The sequence below is a fragment of the Penaeus vannamei genome, chromosome 41 (assembly GCF_042767895.1).
Source record: "Penaeus vannamei isolate JL-2024 chromosome 41, ASM4276789v1, whole genome shotgun sequence".
Classification (NCBI taxonomy): Eukaryota; Metazoa; Arthropoda; class Malacostraca; order Decapoda; family Penaeidae; genus Penaeus; species Penaeus vannamei.
Genome location: NC_091589.1, coordinates 2170513 through 2188980, shown reverse-complemented (window position 1 = coordinate 2188980; position 18468 = coordinate 2170513). Strand labels below are relative to the sequence as shown.

At 44.2% G+C, this 18468-nt stretch overlaps 2 protein-coding genes across 2 annotated transcripts in view; one reads left to right on the top strand and one right to left on the bottom strand.

Annotated features, from left to right (window-relative positions):
• The window catches only part of LOC113803188 (angiotensin-converting enzyme-related protein), a 34246-nt gene extending 19479 nt beyond the window's left edge, over positions 1–14767 (bottom strand). The window contains exons 1-2 of the mRNA XM_070117800.1: positions 14676–14767; positions 294–480 (exon numbers count right to left, since the gene is read on the bottom strand). Coding sequence (XP_069973901.1) covers positions 294–480; positions 14676–14767 — 279 coding nt within the window. The remainder of the gene's footprint in view (positions 1–293; positions 481–14675) is intronic.
• The window catches only part of LOC113827588 (angiotensin-converting enzyme-like), a gene marked incomplete in the record, with an annotated part of 69865 nt that overhangs the window by 30359 nt on the left and 21038 nt on the right, over positions 1–18468 (top strand). Inside the window, 4 exon segments of the mRNA XM_070117746.1 lie at positions 255–460; positions 13691–13813; positions 14681–14844; positions 14955–15754. Coding sequence (XP_069973847.1) covers positions 255–460; positions 13691–13813; positions 14681–14844; positions 14955–15754 — 1293 coding nt within the window.

The following is an 18468-nucleotide window of genomic DNA, read 5'->3' as shown; positions in this document are numbered from 1 at the left end:
CCCCCCCCCCACCACCAAACACACCCGAAACTCACCCCCACCACCACCCTCCTCCCCCCCCCCAAACCCCCACCACCAAACACCCGAAACTCACCCCTCTCCCCCCTCTCCCCCCCCAACCCCCCCACCACCAAACACCCGAAACTCACCACCCCTTACCACCCCCCACCCAACCCAACCCCCACCAAACCAAACACACGAAACTCACCCCTCTCTCTCTCCCCCCCCTCCTCCTCCTCCCCCCCCAACCCCAGATCGCCTTCCTCCCCTTCGGCTACCTCATCGACAAGTACCGCTGGGGAGTCTTCGACGGCTCCATCGGCAGCGAGGACCTGAACGGGGCGTGGTGGCAGCTGCGGGAGGCCCTGCAGGGAGTGGCACCCCCCGACGGTGCCAGGGGGGAGGAGTTCTTCGACCCCGGGGCCAAGTACCACGTACCGGCGAATGTGCCTTATATCAGGTGGGTGGCGGTTGTTTTGGCTTTCGGGTTGTTAGTCTTGAATGTATCTTATATTAGGTGGGTGGCGGGTGCGTTCCGGGTATCGCGGGGGTTGTTATTGTCTTCGGGTTGTTGTTCTTCTTTGGGTTGTTATTCTTCTTCGGATTGTTATTCTTCTTCGGGTTGTTATTCTTCTTCGGGTTGTTATTCTTCTTCGGATTGTTATTCTTCTTCGGGTTGTTATTCTTCTTCGGATTGTTATTCTTCTTCGGGTTGTTATTCTTCTTCGGGTTGTTATTCTTCTTCGGGTTGTTATTCTTCTTCTGGTTTTTATTGTATTCGGGTCGTTATTCTTCTTCGCGTTGTTACTCTTCTTCGGGTCGTTATTCTTCTTCGGGTTGTTGTTCTTCTTCGGGTTGTTGTTCTTCTTCGGGTTGTTATTCTTCTTCGGGTTTTTATTGTATTCGGGTTGTTATTCTTCTTCGGGTTGTTATTCTTCTTCGCGTTGTTACTCTTCTTCGGGATGTTATTCTTCTTCGGGTTGTTATTCTTCTTCGGGTTGTTATTCTTCTTCGGGTTGTTATTCTTCTTCGGGTTGTTATTCTTCTTCGGGTTGTTATTCTTCTTCGGGTTGTTATTCTTCTTCGGATTGTTATTCTTCTTCGGGTCGTTATTCTTCTTCGGGTTGTTATTCTTCTTCGGGTCGTTATTCTTCTTCGGGTTGTTATTCTTCTTCGGGTCGTTATTCTTCTTCGGGTCGTTATTCTTCTTCGGGTTGTTTTGGCTTTCGGGTTGTTATTCTTCTTCGGGTCGTTATTCTTCTTCGGGTCGTTATTCTTCTTCGGGTTGTTAGTCTTCTTCGGGTTGTTATTCTTCTTCGGGTTGTTATTCTTCTTTGGGTTGTTATTCTTCTTCGGGTTGTTATTCTTCTTCGGGTTGTTATTCTTCTTCGGGTTGTTATTCTTCTTCGGGTTGTTATTCTTCTTCGGGTTGTTATTCTTCTTCGGGTTGTTATTCTTCTTCGGGTCGTTATTCTTCTTCGGGTTGTTATTCTTCTTCGGGTTGTTATTCTTCTTTGGGTTGTTATTCTTCTTCGGGTTGTTTTGGCTATCGGGTTGTTAGTCTTCTTCGGGTTGTTATTCTTCTTCGGGTTGTTACTCTTCTTTGGGTTGTTATTCTTCTTCGGGTTGTTATTCTTCTTCGGGTTGTTATTCTTCTTCGGGTTGTTATTCTTCTTCGGGTTGTTATTCTTCTTCGGGTTGTTATTCTTCTTCGGGTTGTTATTCTTCTTCGGGTTGTTATTCTTCTTCGGGTTGTTATTCTTCTTCGGGTTGTTATTCTTCTTCGGGTTGTTATTCTTCTTCGGGTTGTTATTCTTCTTCGGGTTGTTAGTCTTCTTCGGGTTGTTATTCTTCTTCGGGTTGTTATTCTTCTTCGGGTCGTTATTCTTCTTCGGGTTGTTATTCTTCTTCGGGTTGTTATTCTTCTTCGGGTTGTTATTCTTCTTCGGGTTGTTATTCTTCTTCGGGTTGTTATTCTTCTTCGGGTTGTTATTCTTCTTCGGGTTGTTATTCTTCTTCGGGTTGTTATTCTTCTTTGGGTTGTTATTCTTCTTCGGGTTGTTATTCTTCTTCGGGTCGTTATTCTTCTTCGGGTTGTTACTCTTCTTCGGGTTGTTGTCCTTCTTCGGGTTGTTATTCTTCTTCGGGTTGTTACTCTTCTTCGGGTTGTTATTCTTCTTCGGGTCGTTATTCTTCTTCGGGTCGTTATTCTTCTTCGGGTTGTTATTCTTCTTCGGGTTGTTATTCTTCTTCGGGTCGTTATTCTTCTTCGGGTCGTTATTCTTCTTCGGATTGTTATTCTTCTTCGGGTTGTTGTTCTTCTTCGGGTTGTTATTCTTCTTCGGGTCTTTATTCTTCTTCGGGTTGTTATTCTTCTTCGGATTGTTATTCTTCTTCGGGTTGTTGTTCTTCTTCGGGTTGTTATTCTTCTTCGGGTCGTTATTCTTCTTCGGGTCGTTATTCTTCTTCGGATTGTTATTCTTCTTCGGGTTGTTGTTCTTCTTCGGGTTGTTATTCTTCTTCGGGTCGTTATTCTTCTTCGGGTTGTTATTCTTCTTCGGGTTGTTATTCTTCTTCGGGTTGTTATTCTTCTTCGGGTCGTTATTCTTCTTCGGGTCGTTATTCTTCTTCGGGTCGTTATTCTTCTTCGGATTGTTATTCTTCTTCGGGTTGTTGTTCTTCTTCGGGTTGTTATTCTTCTTCGGGTCGTTATTCTTCTTCGGATTGTTATTCTTCTTCGGGTTGTTGTTCTTCTTCGGGTCGTTATTCTTCTTCGGGTCGTTATTCTTCTTCGGATTGTTATTCTTCTTCGGGTTGTTGTTCTTCTTCGGGTTGTTATTCTTCTTCGGGTCGTTATTCTTCTTCGGGTTGTTATTCTTCTTCGGGTTGTTATTCTTCTTCGGGTTGTTATTCTTCTTCGGGTCGTTATTCTTCTTCGGGTTGTTATTCTTCTTCGGGTTGTTGTTCTTCTTCGGGTTGTTATTCTTCTTCGGGTCGTTATTCTTCTTCGGGTCGTTATTCTTCTTCGGGTCGTTATTCTTCTTCGGGTTGTTATTCTTCTTCGGGTCGTTATTCTTCTTCGGGTTGTTATTCTTCTTCGGGTTGTTATTCTTCTTCGGGTTGTTATTCTTCTTCGGGTTGTTATTCTTCTTCGGGTCGTTATTCTTCTTCGGGTTGTTATTCTTCTTCGGGTTGTTATTCTTCTTCGGGTTCTTATTCTTCTTCGGGTCGTTATTCTTCTTCGGGTTGTTATTCTTCTTCGGGTTGTTATTCTTCTTCGGGTTGTTATTCTTCTTCGGGTCGTTATTCTTCTTCGGATTGTTATTCTTCTTCGGGTTGTTTTTCTTCTTCGGGTCGTTATTCTTCTTCGGGTCGTTATTCTTCTTCGGGTTGTTATTCTTCTTCGGGTTGTTATTCTTCTTCGGGTTGTTATTCTTCTTCGGATTGTTATTCTTCTTCGGGTTGTTATTCTTCTTCGGGTTGTTATTCTTCTTTGGGTTGTTATTCTTCTTTGGGTTATTCTTCTTCGGGTCGTTATTCTTCTTCGGGTTGTTATTCTTCTTCGGGTTGTTATTCTTCTTCGGGTTGTTATTCTTCTTCGGGTCGTTATTCTTCTTCGGGTTGTTATTCTTCTTTGGGTCGTTATTCTTCTTCGGGTTGTTATTCTTCTTCGGGTTGTTATTCTTCTTCGGGTTGTTATTCTTCTTCGGATTGTTATTCTTCTTCGGGTCGTTATTCTTCTTCGGGTTGTTATTCTTCTTCGGGTTGTTATTCTTCTTCGGGTTGTTATTCTTCTTCGGGTTGTTATTCTTCTTCGGGTTGTTATTCTTCTTCGGGTCGTTATTCTTCTTCGGGTCGTTAGTCTTCTTCGGATTGTTATTCTTCTTCGGGTTGTTATTCTTCTTTGGGTTGTTATTCTTCTTTGGGTTATTCTTCTTCGGGTCGTTATTCTTCTTCGGGTTGTTATTCTTCTTCGGGTTGTTATTCTTCTTCGGGTTGTTATTCTTCTTCGGGTCGTTATTCTTCTTCGGGTTGTTATTCTTCTTCGGGTCGTTATTCTTCTTCGGGTCGTTATTCTTCTTCGGGTTGTTATTCTTCTTCGGGTTGTTATTCTTCTTCGGGTCGTTATTCTTCTTTGGGTCGTTATTCTTCTTCGGGTCGTTATTCTTCTTCGGGTCGTTATTCTTCTTCGGGTTGTTATTCTTCTTCGGGTCGTTATTCTTCTTCGGGTTGTTATTCTTCTTCGGGTCGTTATTCTTCTTCGGGTCGTTATTCTTCTTTGGGTCGTTATTCTTCTTCGGGTTGTTATTCTTCTTCGGGTTGTTATTCTTCTTTGGGTCGTTATTCTTCTTCGGGTCGTTATTCTTCTTCGGGTTGTTATTCTTCTTTGGGTCGTTATTCTTCTTCGGGTTGTTATTCTTCTTCGGGTTGTTATTCTTCTTTGGGTCGTTATTCTTCTTCGGGTCGTTATTCTTCTTCGGGTTGTTATTCTTCTTCGGGTCGTTATTCTTCTTTGGGTCGTTATTCTTCTTCGGGTTGTTATTCTTCTTTGGGTCGTTATTCTTCTTCGGGTCGTTATTCTTCTTCGGGTTGTTATTCTTCTTTGGGTCGTTATTCTTCTTCGGGTTGTTATTCTTCTTCGGGTTGTTATTCTTCTTCGGGTTGTTATTCTTCTTCGGATTGTTATTCTTCTTCGGGTCGTTATTCTTCTTCGGGTTGTTATTCTTCTTCGGGTTGTTATTCTTCTTCGGGTTGTTATTCTTCTTCGGGTTGTTATTCTTCTTCGGGTTGTTATTCTTCTTCGGGTCGTTATTCTTCTTCGGGTCGTTAGTCTTCTTCGGATTGTTATTCTTCTTCGGGTTGTTATTCTTCTTTGGGTTGTTATTCTTCTTTGGGTTATTCTTCTTCGGGTCGTTATTCTTCTTCGGGTTGTTATTCTTCTTCGGGTTGTTATTCTTCTTCGGGTTGTTATTCTTCTTCGGGTCGTTATTCTTCTTCGGGTTGTTATTCTTCTTCGGGTCGTTATTCTTCTTCGGGTCGTTATTCTTCTTCGGGTTGTTATTCTTCTTCGGGTTGTTATTCTTCTTCGGGTCGTTATTCTTCTTTGGGTCGTTATTCTTCTTCGGGTCGTTATTCTTCTTCGGGTCGTTATTCTTCTTCGGGTCGTTATTCTTCTTCGGGTCGTTATTCTTCTTCGGGTTGTTATTCTTCTTCGGGTCGTTATTCTTCTTCGGGTCGTTATTCTTCTTTGGGTCGTTATTCTTCTTCGGGTCGTTATTCTTCTTCGGGTTGTTATTCTTCTTCGGGTCGTTATTCTTCTTCGGGTTGTTATTCTTCTTCGGGTCGTTATTCTTCTTCGGGTCGTTATTCTTCTTCGGGTCGTTATTCTTCTTCGGGTCGTTATTCTTCTTCGGGTCGTTATTCTTCTTCGGGTCGTTATTCTTCTTCGGGTCGTTATTCTTCTTCGGGTCGTTATTCTTCTTCGGGTCGTTATTCTTCTTCGGGTTGTTATTCTTCTTCGGGTCGTTATTCTTCTTCGGGTTGTTATTCTTCTTCGGGTCGTTATTCTTCTTCGGGTCGTTATTCTTCTTCGGGTTGTTATTCTTCTTCGGATTGTTATTCTTCTTCGGGTCGTTATTCTTCTTCGGGTTGTTATTCTTCTTCGGGTTGTTATTCTTCTTCGGGTCGTTATTCTTCTTCGGGTTGTTATTCTTCTTCGGGTCGTTATTCTTCTTCGGATTGTTATTCTTCTTCGGGTCGTTATTCTTCTTCGGATTGTTATTCTTCTTCGGGTTGTTATTCTTCTTCGCGTTGTTATTCTTCTTCGGGTTGTTATTCTTCTTCGGGTCGTTATTCTTCTTTGGGTTGTTATTCTTCTTCGCGTTGTTATTCTTCTTCGGGTTGTTATTCTTCTTCGGGTCGTTATTCTTCTTTGGGTTGTTATTCTTCTTCGCGTTGTTATTCTTCTTCGGGTTGTTATTCTTCTTCGGGTCGTTATTCTTCTTTGGGTTGTTATTCTTCTTCGCGTTGTTATTCTTCTTCGGGTTGTTATTCTTCTTCGGGTTCTTATTCTTCTTTGGGTTGTTATTCTTCTTCGGGTTGTTATTCTTCTTCGGGTTGTTATTCTTCTTCGGGTTGTTATTCTTCTTCGGGTCGTTATTCTTCTTCGGGTCGTTATTCTTCTTCTGGTTTTTATTGTATTCGGGTTGTTATTCTTCTTCGGGTTGTTACTCTTCTTCGGGTTGTTATTCTTCTTCGGGTTGTTATTCTTCTTCGAGTTGTTATTCTTCTTCGGGTTGTTATTCTTCTTCGGGTTGTTATTCTTCTTCGGGTCGTTATTCTTCTTCGGGTCGTTATTCTTCTTCGGGTCGTTATTCTTCTTCGGGTTGTTATTCTTCTTCGGGTTGTTATTCTTCTTCGGGTCGTTATTCTTCTTCGGGTTGTTATTCTTCTTCGGGTCGTTATTCTTCTTCGGGTTGTTATTCTTCTTCGGGTTGTTATTCTTCTTCTGGTTTTTATTGTATTCGGGTTGTTATTCTTCTTCGGGTTGTTATTCTTCTTCGGGTTGTTATTCTTCTTCGGGTTGTTATTCTTCTTCGGGTTGTTATTCTTCTTTGGGTTGTTATTCTTCTTCTGTTTTTTATTGTATTCGGGTTGTTATTCTTCTTCGGGTTGTTATTCTTCTTCGGGTTGTTATTCTTCTTCGGGTTGTTATTCTTCTTCGGGTCGTTATTCTTCTTCGGGTTGTTATTCTTCTTCGGGTTGTTATTCTTCTTCGGGTCGTTATTCTTCTTCGGGTTGTTATTCTTCTTCGGGTTGTTATTCTTCTTCTGGTTTTTATTGTATTCGGGTTGTTATTCTTCTTCGGGTTGTTATTCTTCTTCGGGTTGTTATTCTTCTTCGGGTCGTTATTCTTCTTCGGGTTGTTATTCTTCTTCGGGTTGTTATTCTTCTTCTGGTTTTTATTGTATTCGGGTTGTTATTCTTCTTCGGGTCGTTATTCTTCTTCGGGTTGTTATTCTTCTTCGGGTCGTTATTCTTCTTCGGGTTGTTATTCTTCTTCGGGTTGTTATTCTTCTTCTGGTTTTTATTGTATTCGGGTTGTTATTCTTCTTCGGGTTGTTATTCTTCTTCGGGTTGTTATTCTTCTTCGGGTCGTTATTCTTCTTCGGGTTGTTATTCTTCTTCGGGTTGTTATTCTTCTTCTGGTTTTTATTGTATTCGGGTTGTTATTCTTCTTCGGGTTGTTATTCTTCTTCGGGTCGTTATTCTTCTTCTGGTTTTTATTGTATTCGGGTTGTTATTCTTCTTCGGGTTGTTATTCTTCTTCGGGTTGTTATTCTTCTTCGGGTTGTTATTCTTCTTCGGGTTGTTATTCTTCTTTGGGTTGTTATTCTTCTTCTGTTTTTTATTGTATTCGGGTTGTTATTCTTCTTCGGGTTGTTAGTCTTCTTCGGGTTGTTATTCTTCTTCGGGTTGTTATTCTTCTTCGGGTTGTTAGTCTTCTTCGGGTTGTTAGTCTTCTTCGGGTTGTTATTCTTCTTCGGGTTGTTATTCTTCTTCTGGTTTTTATTGTATTCGGGTTGTTATTCTTCTTCGGGTTGTTATTCTTCTTCGGGTTGTTATTCTTCTTCTGGTTTTTATTGTATTCGGGTTGTTATTCTTCTTCTGGTTTTTATTGTATTCGGGTTGTTATTCTTCTTCTGGTTTTTATTGTATTCGGGTTGTTATTCTTCTTCGGGTTGTTATTCTTCTTCGGGTTGTTATTCTTCTTCTGGTTTTTATTGTATTCGGGTTGTTATTCTTCTTCGGGTTGTTATTCTTCTTCGGGTCGTTATTCTTCTTCGGGTCGTTATTCTTCTTCGGGTTGTTATTCTTCTTCGGGTTGTTATTCTTCTTCGGGTCGTTATTCTTCTTCGGGTTGTTATTCTTCTTCGGGTTGTTATTCTTCTTCGGGTTGTTATTCTTCTTCGGGTTGTTATTCTTCTTTGTGTCGTTATTCTTCTTCGGGTTGTTATTCTTCTTTGTGTCGTTATTCTTCTTCGGGTTGTTATTCTTCTTCGGGTCGTTATTCTTCTTTGTGTCGTTATTCTTCTTCGGGTTGTTATTCTTCTTCGGGTCGTTATTCTTCTTTGTGTCGTTATTCTTCTTCGGGTTGTTATTCTTCTTCGGGTTGTTATTCTTCTTCGGGTTGTTATTCTTCTTCGGGTTGTTATTCTTCTTCGGGTTGTTATTCTTCTTCGGGTTGTTATTCTTCTTCGGGTTGTTATTCTTCTTTGTGTCGTTATTCTTCTTCGGGTTGTTATTCTTCTTTGTGTCGTTATTCTTCTTCGGGTTGTTATTCTTCTTCGGGTCGTTATTCTTCTTTGTGTCGTTATTCTTCTTCGGGTTGTTATTCTTCTTCGGGTCGTTATTCTTCTTTGTGTCGTTATTCTTCTTCGGGTTGTTATTCTTCTTCGGGTTGTTATTCTTCTTCGGGTTGTTATTCTTCTTCGGGTTGTTATTCTTCTTCGGGTTGTTATTCTTCTTCGGGTTGTTATTCTTCTTCGGGTTGTTATTCTTCTTCGGGTTGTTATTCTTCTTCGGGTTGTTATTGTCTTCGGGTTGTTATTCTTCTTCGGGTTGTTATTGTCTTCGGGTTGTTATTCTTCTTCGGGTCGTTATTCTTCTTTGGGTTGTTATTCTTCTTCGGGTTGTTATTCTTCTTCGGGTTGTTATTCTTCTTCGGGTTGTTATTCTTCTTCGGGTTGTTATTCTTCTTCGGGTTGTTATTCTTCTTCGGGTTGTTATTCTTCTTCGGGTTGTTATTCTTCTTCGGGTTGTTATTCTTCTTCGGGTTGTTATTCTTCTTCGGGTTGTTATTCTTCTTCGGGTTGTTATTCTTCTTCGGGTTGTTATTCTTCTTCGGGTTGTTATTCTTCTTCGGGTTGTTATTCTTCTTCGGGTTGTTATTCTTCTTCGGGTTGTTATTCTTCTTCGGGTTGTTATTCTTCTTCGGGTTGTTATTCTTCTTCGGGTTGTTATTGTCTTCGGGTTGTTATTCTTCTTCGGGTTGTTCTTCGGGTTGTTATTCTTCTTCGTGTCGTTATTGTTCTTCGGGTTGTTATTCTTCTTCGGGTTGTTATTCTTCTTCGGGTTGTTATTCTTCTTCGGGTTGTTATTCTTCTTCGGGTTGTTATTCTTCTTCGGGTTGTTATTCTTCTTCGGGTTGTTATTCTTCTTCGGGTTGTTATTCTTCTTCGGGTTGTTATTCTTCTTCGGGTTGTTATTCTTCTTCGGGTTGTTATTCTTCTTCGGGTTGTAATTCTTCTTCGGGTTGTAATTCTTCTTCGGGTTGTTATTCTTCTTCGGGTTGTTATTCTTCTTCGGGTTGTTATTCTTCTTCGGGTTGTTATTCTTCTTCGGGTTGTTATTCTTCTTCGGGTTGTTATTCTTCTTCGGGTTGTTTTGGCTTTCGGGTTGTTATTCTTCTTCGGGTTGTTAGTCTTCTTCGGGTTGTTATTCTTCTTCGGGTTGTTATTCTTCTTCGGGTTGTTATTCTTCTTCGGGTTGTTATTCTTCTTCGGGTTGTTATTGTCTTCGGGTTATTATTCTTCTTCGTGTTGTTATTCTTTTTCGGGTCGGTATTCTTCTTCGGGTTGTTATTCGTCTTCGGGTTGTTATTGTCTTCGGGTTATTATTCTTCTTCGGGTTGTTAGTCTTCTTCGGGTTGTTATTCTTCTTCGGGTTGTTATTCTTCTTTGGGTTGTTATTCTTTTTCGGGTCGTTATTCTTCTTCGGGTCGTTATTCTTCTTCGGGTCGTTATTCTTCTTCGGGTTGTTATTGTCTTCGGGTTATTATTCTTCTTCGGGTTGTTAGTCTTCTTCGGGTTGTTATTCTTCTTCGGGTTGTTATTCTTCTTCGGGTTGTTATTCTTTTTCGGGTCGTTATTCTTCTTCGGGTTGTTATTCGTCTTCGGGTTGTTATTGTCTTCGGGTTATTATTCTTCTTCGGGTTGTTAGTCTTCTTCGGGTTGTTATTCTTCTTCGGGTCGTTATTCTTCTTCGGGTTGTTATTGTCTTCGGGTTGTTATTCTTCTTCGGGTTGTTATTCTTCTTCGGGTTGTTATTCTTCTTCGGGTTGTTAGTCTTCTTCGGGTTGTTATTCTTCTTCGGGTTGTTAGTCTTCTTCGGGTTGTTATTCTTCTTCGGGTTGTTATTGTCTTCGGGTTGTTATTGTCTTCGGGTTATTATTCTTCTTCGGGTTGTTATTCTTCTTCGGGTTGTTATTCTTCTTCGGGTCGTTATTCTTCTTCGGGTTGTTATTGTCTTCGGGTTGTTATTGTCTTCGGGTTATTATTCTTCTTCGGGTTGTTATTCTTCTTCGGGTTGTTATTCTTCGGGTTGTTATTCTTCTTCGGGTTGTTATTCTTCTTCGGGTTGTTATTCTTCTTCGGGTTGTTACTCTTCTTCGGGTTATTTTTCTTCGGGTTGTTATTCTTCTTCGGGTTGTTTTGGCTTTCGGGTTGTTATTCTTCTTCGGGTTGTTAGTCTTCGTTATTCTTCTTCGGGTTGTTATTCTTCTTTGGGTTGTTATTCTTCTTCGGGTTGTTATTCTTCTTCGGGTTGTTATTCTTCTTCGGGTTGTTATTCTTCTTCGGGTTGTTATTCTTCTTCGGGTTGTTATTCTTCTTCGGGTTGTTAGTCTTCGTTATTCTTCTTCGGGTTGTTATTCTTCTTCGGGTTGTTTTGGCTTTCGGGTTGTTATTCTTCTTCGGGTTGTTATTCTTCTTCGGGTTGTTATTCTTCTTCGGGATGTTTTGGCTTTCGGGTTGTTATTCTTCTTTTGGTTGTTATTCTTCTTCGGGTTGTTTTGGCTTTCGGGTTGTTAGTCTTCTTCGGGTTGTAATTCTTCTTCGGGTTGTTATTCTTCTTCGGGATGTTTTGGCTTTCGGGTTGTTATTGTCTTCGGATTATTATTATTCTTTTGTTTTTCGGGTTGTTATTCTTCTTCGGGTTGTTATTCTTCTTTTGGTTTTCGGGTTGTTATTGTCTTCGGGTTGTGATTCTTCTTCAGGTTGTTATTGTCTTTGTGTTGTTATTCTTCTTCGGGTTGTTATTCTTCTTCGGGTTGTTATTGTCTTCGGGTTGTTATTCTTCTTCGGGTTGTTATTGTCTTCGGGTTGTTATTCTTCTTTGGGTTGTTATTGTCTTTGTGTTGTTATTCTTCTTCGGGTTGTTATTGTCTTCGGGTTGTTATTCTTCTTCGGGTTGTTATTGTCTTCGGGTTGTTATTCTTCTTCGGGTTGTTATTGTCTTCGGGTTGTTATTCTTCTTCGGGTTGTTATTCTTCTTCGGGTTGTTTTGGCTTTCGGGTTGTTATTCTTCTTCGGGTTGTTATTGTCTTCGGGTTGTTATTCTTCTTCGGGTTGTTATTGTCTTCGGGTTGTTATTCTTCTTCGGGTTGTTATTATACTCGTTTCATTATTTTTTTGGTCAGGAAATTAATTATAATATTACTTTCTTAATAATTATTTACTACATTATATTAATAAACGTTTATTTGTTTGCTTGCTTTCATTATCATCAATTTCAGTTAAGCGCAATCACTTTCACCATCATTATCATTATCACTATTATCATGATCATTTTCTTTCATTTTCATTATCATTACCACTATTATCATGATCATTTTCTTTCATTTTCATTATCATTACCACTATTATCATGATCATTTTCTTTCATTTTCATTATCATTATCACTATTATCATGATCATTTTCTTTCATTTTCATTATCATTATCACTATTATCATGATCATTTTCTTTCATTTTCATTATCATTATCACTATTATCATGATCATTTTCTTTCATTTTCATTATCATTATCACTATTATCATGATCATTTTCTTTCATTTTCATTATCATTATCACTATTATCATGATCATTTTCTTTCATTTTCATTATCATTATCACTATTATCATGATCATTTTCTTTCATTTTCATTATCATTATCACTATTATCATGATCATTTTCTTTCATTTTCATTATCATTATCACTATTATCATGATCATTTTCTTTCATTTTCATTATCATTACCACTATTATCATGATCATTTTCTTTCATTTTCATTATCATTATCACTATTATCATGATCATTTTCTTTCATTTTCATTATCATTACCACTATTATCATGATCATTTTCTTTCATTTTCATTATCATTATCACTATTATCATGATCATTTTCTTTCATTTTCATTATCATTACCACTATTATCATGATCATTTTCTTTCATTTTCATTATCATTATCACTATTATCATGATCATTTTCTTTCATTTTCATTATCATTATCACTATTATCATGATCATTTTCTTTCATTTTCATTATCATTATCACTATTATCATGATCATTTTCTTTCATTTTCATTATCATTATCACTATTATCATGATCATTTTCTTTCATTTTCATTATCATTACCACTATTATCATGATCATTTTCTTTCATTTTCATTATCATTACCACTATTACCATGATCATTTTCTTTCATTTTCTTTCATTTTCATTTTTCATTGCATCTTCGCATTTCAGTTTGAATTCCCACATCATTTTCTTTTCGTCACCTTCGTTGCTCATTTTCAGTCACATTTCCTCATCATTGTCACCTCATTTTCCTCCTTCCCTCATGACTTTCTTCTCCGTTTTCTCTTCGGCTTCACTTTCATCTTCTTCTCTCCTTCTGGTACGTCATCATTTTCTCCTCTTTCTCTTCGCTTCATTCTCTTCTCTCTTTCTTCATTTTCTTTTCGCTTCATTCTCTTCCTTCCCCTTTCCCTCCATTGTCTTTCTCTTCGCCTTTGCTTCATTTTCTTTTCGTTTTCTCGTCTCCTTCACCTTCTCTCCTCCTTCAGGTGCTTCGTCTGTTTCCTTTCTGCCTTTATATCACCTCATTTATCTCCCTCTCTCTCTCCTCTCATTATTCTCTCCGTTTTTCTCTTCCCCTTCAACATCATCTCTTCTTGTGCGTTTCCTCTTCGCCTCCACCTTCATCTTACTTTCTCTTCACCTTCACCTTTTCGTTTTCTCCGTTTTTTTCACTTCCCCTTCACCTTCATCTCGTTTTCTCTTCCGTTTTTTTCAATTCTTCACCTTCATCTCAATTTCTCCGTTTTTCTCTTCGCCTTCTCGATTTCTCCGTTTTTTTCACTTCACCTTCACCTCATTTTCTCTTCGTCTTCTCGTTTTCTCCGCTTTTTCACTTCACCTTCACCTCATTTTCTCTTCGCCTTCTCGTTTTCTCCGTTTTTTTTCCACTTCACCTTCACTTTCACCTCATTTTCTCTTCGCCTTCTCGTTTTCTCCGCTTTTTCACTTCACCTTCACCTCATTTTCTCTTCGCCTTCTCGCTTTCTCCGTTTTTTTCCCACTTCACCTTCACCTTCACCTCATTTTCTCTTCGCCTTCTCGCTTTCTCCGTTTTTTTTCCACTTCACCTTCACCTTCACCTCATTTTCTCTTCGCCTTCTCGTTTTCTCCGTTTTTTTCCCACTTCACCTTCACCTTCACCTCATTTTCTCTTCGCCTTCTCGTTTTCTCCGTTTTTTTCCCACTTCACCTTCACCTTCACCTCATTTTCTCTTCGCCTTCTCGCTTTCTCCGTTTTTTTTCCACTTCACCTTCACCTTCTTCCCTCCTGCAGGTACTTCGTCAGTTTCATCGTCCAGTTCCAGTTCCACCAGCGGCTCTGCCAAGCGGCCGGACATACGGGACCTTTGCACACCTGTGATATCTACAACAACGCGGACGCGGGACAGATTCTCAGGTGAGGGGGGGGGAGAGAGGGAGGGAGGGAGGGAGGAGGGAGGGGGTGGGAAGGAGGGGGGGAGGGGGGGAGGGTAGGGAGGGAGGGAGGGGGAATGGGAGGGAGGGGGGAGAGAGGGAGGGATGGGGGAAGGAGGGAGTGGGAGGGAGGGGTTGGGGGAGTGGGGATGGAGGTGGGGGGAATGGGAGGGAGGGGGGAGAGAGGGAGGGAGGGGGGATGGAGGGAGGGAGGGAGGGAGGGGCGAGGGAGGTGGGAGAACGGGGGATGGAGGGAGGTGGGGGAGTGGGAAGGAGGGAGGGAGGGAGGGAGGGAGGTGGGAGTGGGGGAAGGAGGGAGGGAGGGAGGAAGGGGAGGGAGGTGGGGGAAGGAGGGGGGATGGAGGGAGGGGGAGTGGGAAGGAGGGAGGGGGGGTGGGAAGGAGGGGGGAGAGAGAGGGAGGGGGTGGGGGAAGGAGGGGGGAGTGGGAGAACGGGGGATGGATGGAGGGAAGGGGTGGGGGAAGGAGGGGGGAGGGAGGAAGGGGGAGTGGGAGAAGGGGGGAAGGAGGGAGGGGTGGGAGTGGGAAGGAGGAGGGAGGGAGGGAGGGGGGAGTGGGAGGGGGGGAAGGAGAGAGAGAGGGAAGGGAAATGGGAAGGAGAGAGGAAGTTGGAGTGGGAAGGGGAATGGGAAGGAGGGAGGGGGTGGGAGTGGGAGAAGGGTTATGGAGGGAGGAGGTGGGCGTGGGAAGGAGAGAGGGTGTGGGAAAGGGAAAGAAAGAAAGTAAGTAAGAGAGAGAGAGAAAGAGACACTGAAAGACAGAGAAAAAAAGAGAGAGAAAGGTAACAAAAAGACGGAAGAGAGAAAACCAAACCCCAAATCCTACTCCAGGTCAGCCTTGGAGCGCGGGTTCTCCCAGCCCTGGCCGGCCGTTCTGCAGGAGCTGGGCGGGTCTTCGGCGATGGACCCCCAGGCCATCATCGCCTACTTCGACCCCCTGATCCAGCACCTCGACCAGGAGCTCGCCAGCGCCGGCCAGTGCGTGGGCTGGGGAGGTACGTGTGCGGTTGTCTGGTTGGGGTCTTCGGGGCTGTTGCAAGCGAGGGGGCGGTGTTTGTCGTTTGTTTGTTTGTTTGTTCACTTTCAAAGGCTGATTCTTTTACAGCTGATTGCGATACTGGTGATGAGGTCGAAGCTTCTTCCACCGACGCTCCTCCACCACCGGAATCCTCCACCGACGCTCCTCCACCACCGCAATCCTCCACCGACGCTCCCCCACCACCGCAATCCTCCACCGACGCTCCCCCACCACCGGAATCCTCCACCGACGCTCCTCCACCACCGCAATCCTCCACCGACGCTCCTCCACCACCGCAATCCTCCACCGACGCTCCCCCACCACCGCAATCCTCCACCGACGCTCCTCCACCACCGCAATCCTCCACCGACGCTCCCCCACCACCGCAATCCTCCACCGACGCTCCCCCACCACCGGAATCCTCCACCGACGCTCCTCCACCACCGCAATCCTCCACCGACGCTCCTCCACCACCGGAATCCTCCACCGTCGCTCCCCCACCACCGCAATCCCCCCCCGACGCTCCCCCACCACCGCAATCCTCCACCGACGCTCCCCCACCACCGCAATCCTCCACCGACGCTCCTCCACCACCGGAATCCTCCACCGACGCTCCCCCACCACCGCAATCCTCCACCGACGCTCCCCCACCACCGCAATCCTCCACCGACGCTCCTCCACCATCGGAATCCTCCACTAGCGCCCCCTCGACGGACGACTCCACCACCACCACTTTAGCCCCAACCACAGTGGACCCCAACGACGAGGAGAGCGCCCGCCTCGCCCTCCAGCAGATGAACGACGAAATGACGGAACTGATTCGCAACGCTACGTTCATCGACTGGGAATACTCCATCGACGTCACGGATGAGAACGAAGAAGCCTCGGTGAGAGAGGGAGAGAGAATCGGAATGACGGTCGCATGCTTGGAGAAACTGTGGAATGCACTCCTGGTAGTCCAAGCTCATCTACTAGGGAATAATAACGCCCAAAACAAAACAAAAAAAGCTCATCTACTAGGGAATAATAACGCCCAAAACAAAACAAAAAACAAAACAAAATCAACTGATATACCAAAATAAAGCAAGAGGATAAGGACATTGCATTTTTGACACTGGCAGTCCTGAAGTTCTTTAAGCATATGGCCATACGAGTCAGATAATTTATTTAGTCAAATATTACAAGATGTTGGACTGAATGAATTATTTGATTCTAATTCCGACTCACCTGATTCATTTTGCTAAATGTTACAAAATACGAAAAAGCATGATATGACATTATACAACATGGCCCTCTATGAGTCCAACTCATAGAGGGCTCGCAGTAACCTTGTAGTAGCTTCTATGACAAACGAATGACTATTAATAAGTCACAGTAACTTCTATAACGAACAAATGACTGATAATGCCTCGTAGTTCAAAATAACGAATGACAGATAATAACCCGCAGAACCTTCTATAACGAACGAACGACTAAAAGTGATTCTTCCCCCTCCGCCTCTACCACCCCCTCTCTCCCATACCCCTTCCCTAATACCATCCCCCCTCCCCCATACCCCTTCCCTAATACCATCCCCCCTCCCCCATACCCCTTCCCTAATACCATCCCCCCACCCCCATATACCCCTTCCCTAATACCATCTCCCTCTCTCCCATACCCCTTCCCTAATACCAACCCCCCTCCCCCATACCCCTTCCCTAATACACACCCCTCTCCCATACCCCCTTCCCTAATACCATCTCCCCCTCCCCCATACCCCATCCCTAATACCATCTCCCTCTCTCCCATACCCCTTCCCTAATACCATCTCCCCCTCTCCCATACCCCTTCCCTAATACCATCTCCCCCTCTCCCATACCCCTTCCCTAATACCATCCCCCCCCTCTCCCATACCCCTACCCTAATACCATCCCCCCCTCTCCCATACCCTCTCTCTCCCATACCCCTTCCCTAATACCATCTCCCCCTCTCCCATACCCCTTCCCTAATACCATCTCCCCCTCTCCCATACCCCTTCCCTAATACCATCTCCCCCTCTCCCATACCCCTTCCCTAATACCATCCCCCCTCCTCCCATACCCCTACCCTAATACCATCCCCCCTCTCCCATACCCACTCACTCCCATACCCCTTCCCTAATACCCCCTCTCTCTCCCATACCATCCCTAATGCACCACACTATATACCCTTCCCTAATACCCCTCTCCCATACCCCTTCCCTAATACCATCCCCCCTCTCTCCCATACCCCTTCCCTAATACCATCCCTCTCTCCCATACCCCTTCCCTAATACCCCCCCCCCTCTCTCCCATACCCCTTCCCTAATACCATCCCCCCTCTCCCATACCCATCTTCCCTAATACCCCCCTCTCTCTCCCATACCCCTTCCCTAATACCCCCTCCCCTCTCCCATACCCCTTCCCTAATACCATCCCCCTCTCTCCCATACCCCCTTCCCTACATATACCACCTCCCTCTCTCCCCATACCCATCCTCCTAATACCACCATCCCTCTCTCCCCATACCCCTTCCCTAATACCCCTCTCCCTCTTTCCCATACCCCATCCCCTAATACCATCCCTCTCTCTACTCCCATACCCCCCCTTCCCTAATACACCCCCCCTCCCCCATACCCCTTTCCCTAATACCCATCCCCCCTCTCCCCATACCCCCCCCTTCCCTAATACCTACCCCTCTCTCCCATACCCCTTCCCTAATACCATCCCCCCCTCTCCCCATACCCCTTCCCTAATCACTCATCCCCCCTCTCCCCCACATACCCCTTCCCTAATACCCCCCCTCTACCTCTCCCATACCTCTTCCCCTAATACCCCCTCTCCTCTCCCATACCCCTTCCCTAATACCATCCCCCCTCTCCCCCATACCCCTTCCCTAATACCATCCCCCCTCCCTAATACCATCCCCCCCTCTCCCCATACCCCTACCCCTAATACCATCTCCCCCTCTCCCCATACCACCTTCCCTAATACCATCTCCCCCTCCTCCCATACCCCTTCCCTAATACCATCTCCCCCTCTCCCATACCCCTTCCCTAATACCATCCCCCCCTCTCTCCATACCCCTTACCCTAATACCATCCCCCCTCTCCCATACCCCCTCTCTCTCCCATACCCCTTCCCTAATACCATCTCCCCCTCTCCCATACCTCCCTACTCCTAATACCATCCCCCCTCTCTTCCCATACCCCCTCTCTCTCCCATACCCCTTCCCTAATACCCCCTCCCCTCTCCCATACCCATCCCTAATACCACCGCCCCCTCTCCCCATACCCCTTCCCCTAATACCCCCTCTCTCCCATACCCCTTCCCCTAATACCATCAACCCCCCTCTCCCATACCCCTTCCCTACATACGCCACCATCCCCCCTCTCCCATACCCCTTCCCTAATACCATCCCCCCTCCCTAATACCATCCCCCCCTCTCCCATACCCCTTCCCTAATACCATCCCCCCTCTCCCATACCCACCTTCCCTCAATACCATCCCCCCTCCCTAATGCACCATCCCCCCCTCTCCCATACCCCTTCCCCTAATACCATCCACCCCTCCCTAATACCACCCCCCCTCTCCCCATACCCCTT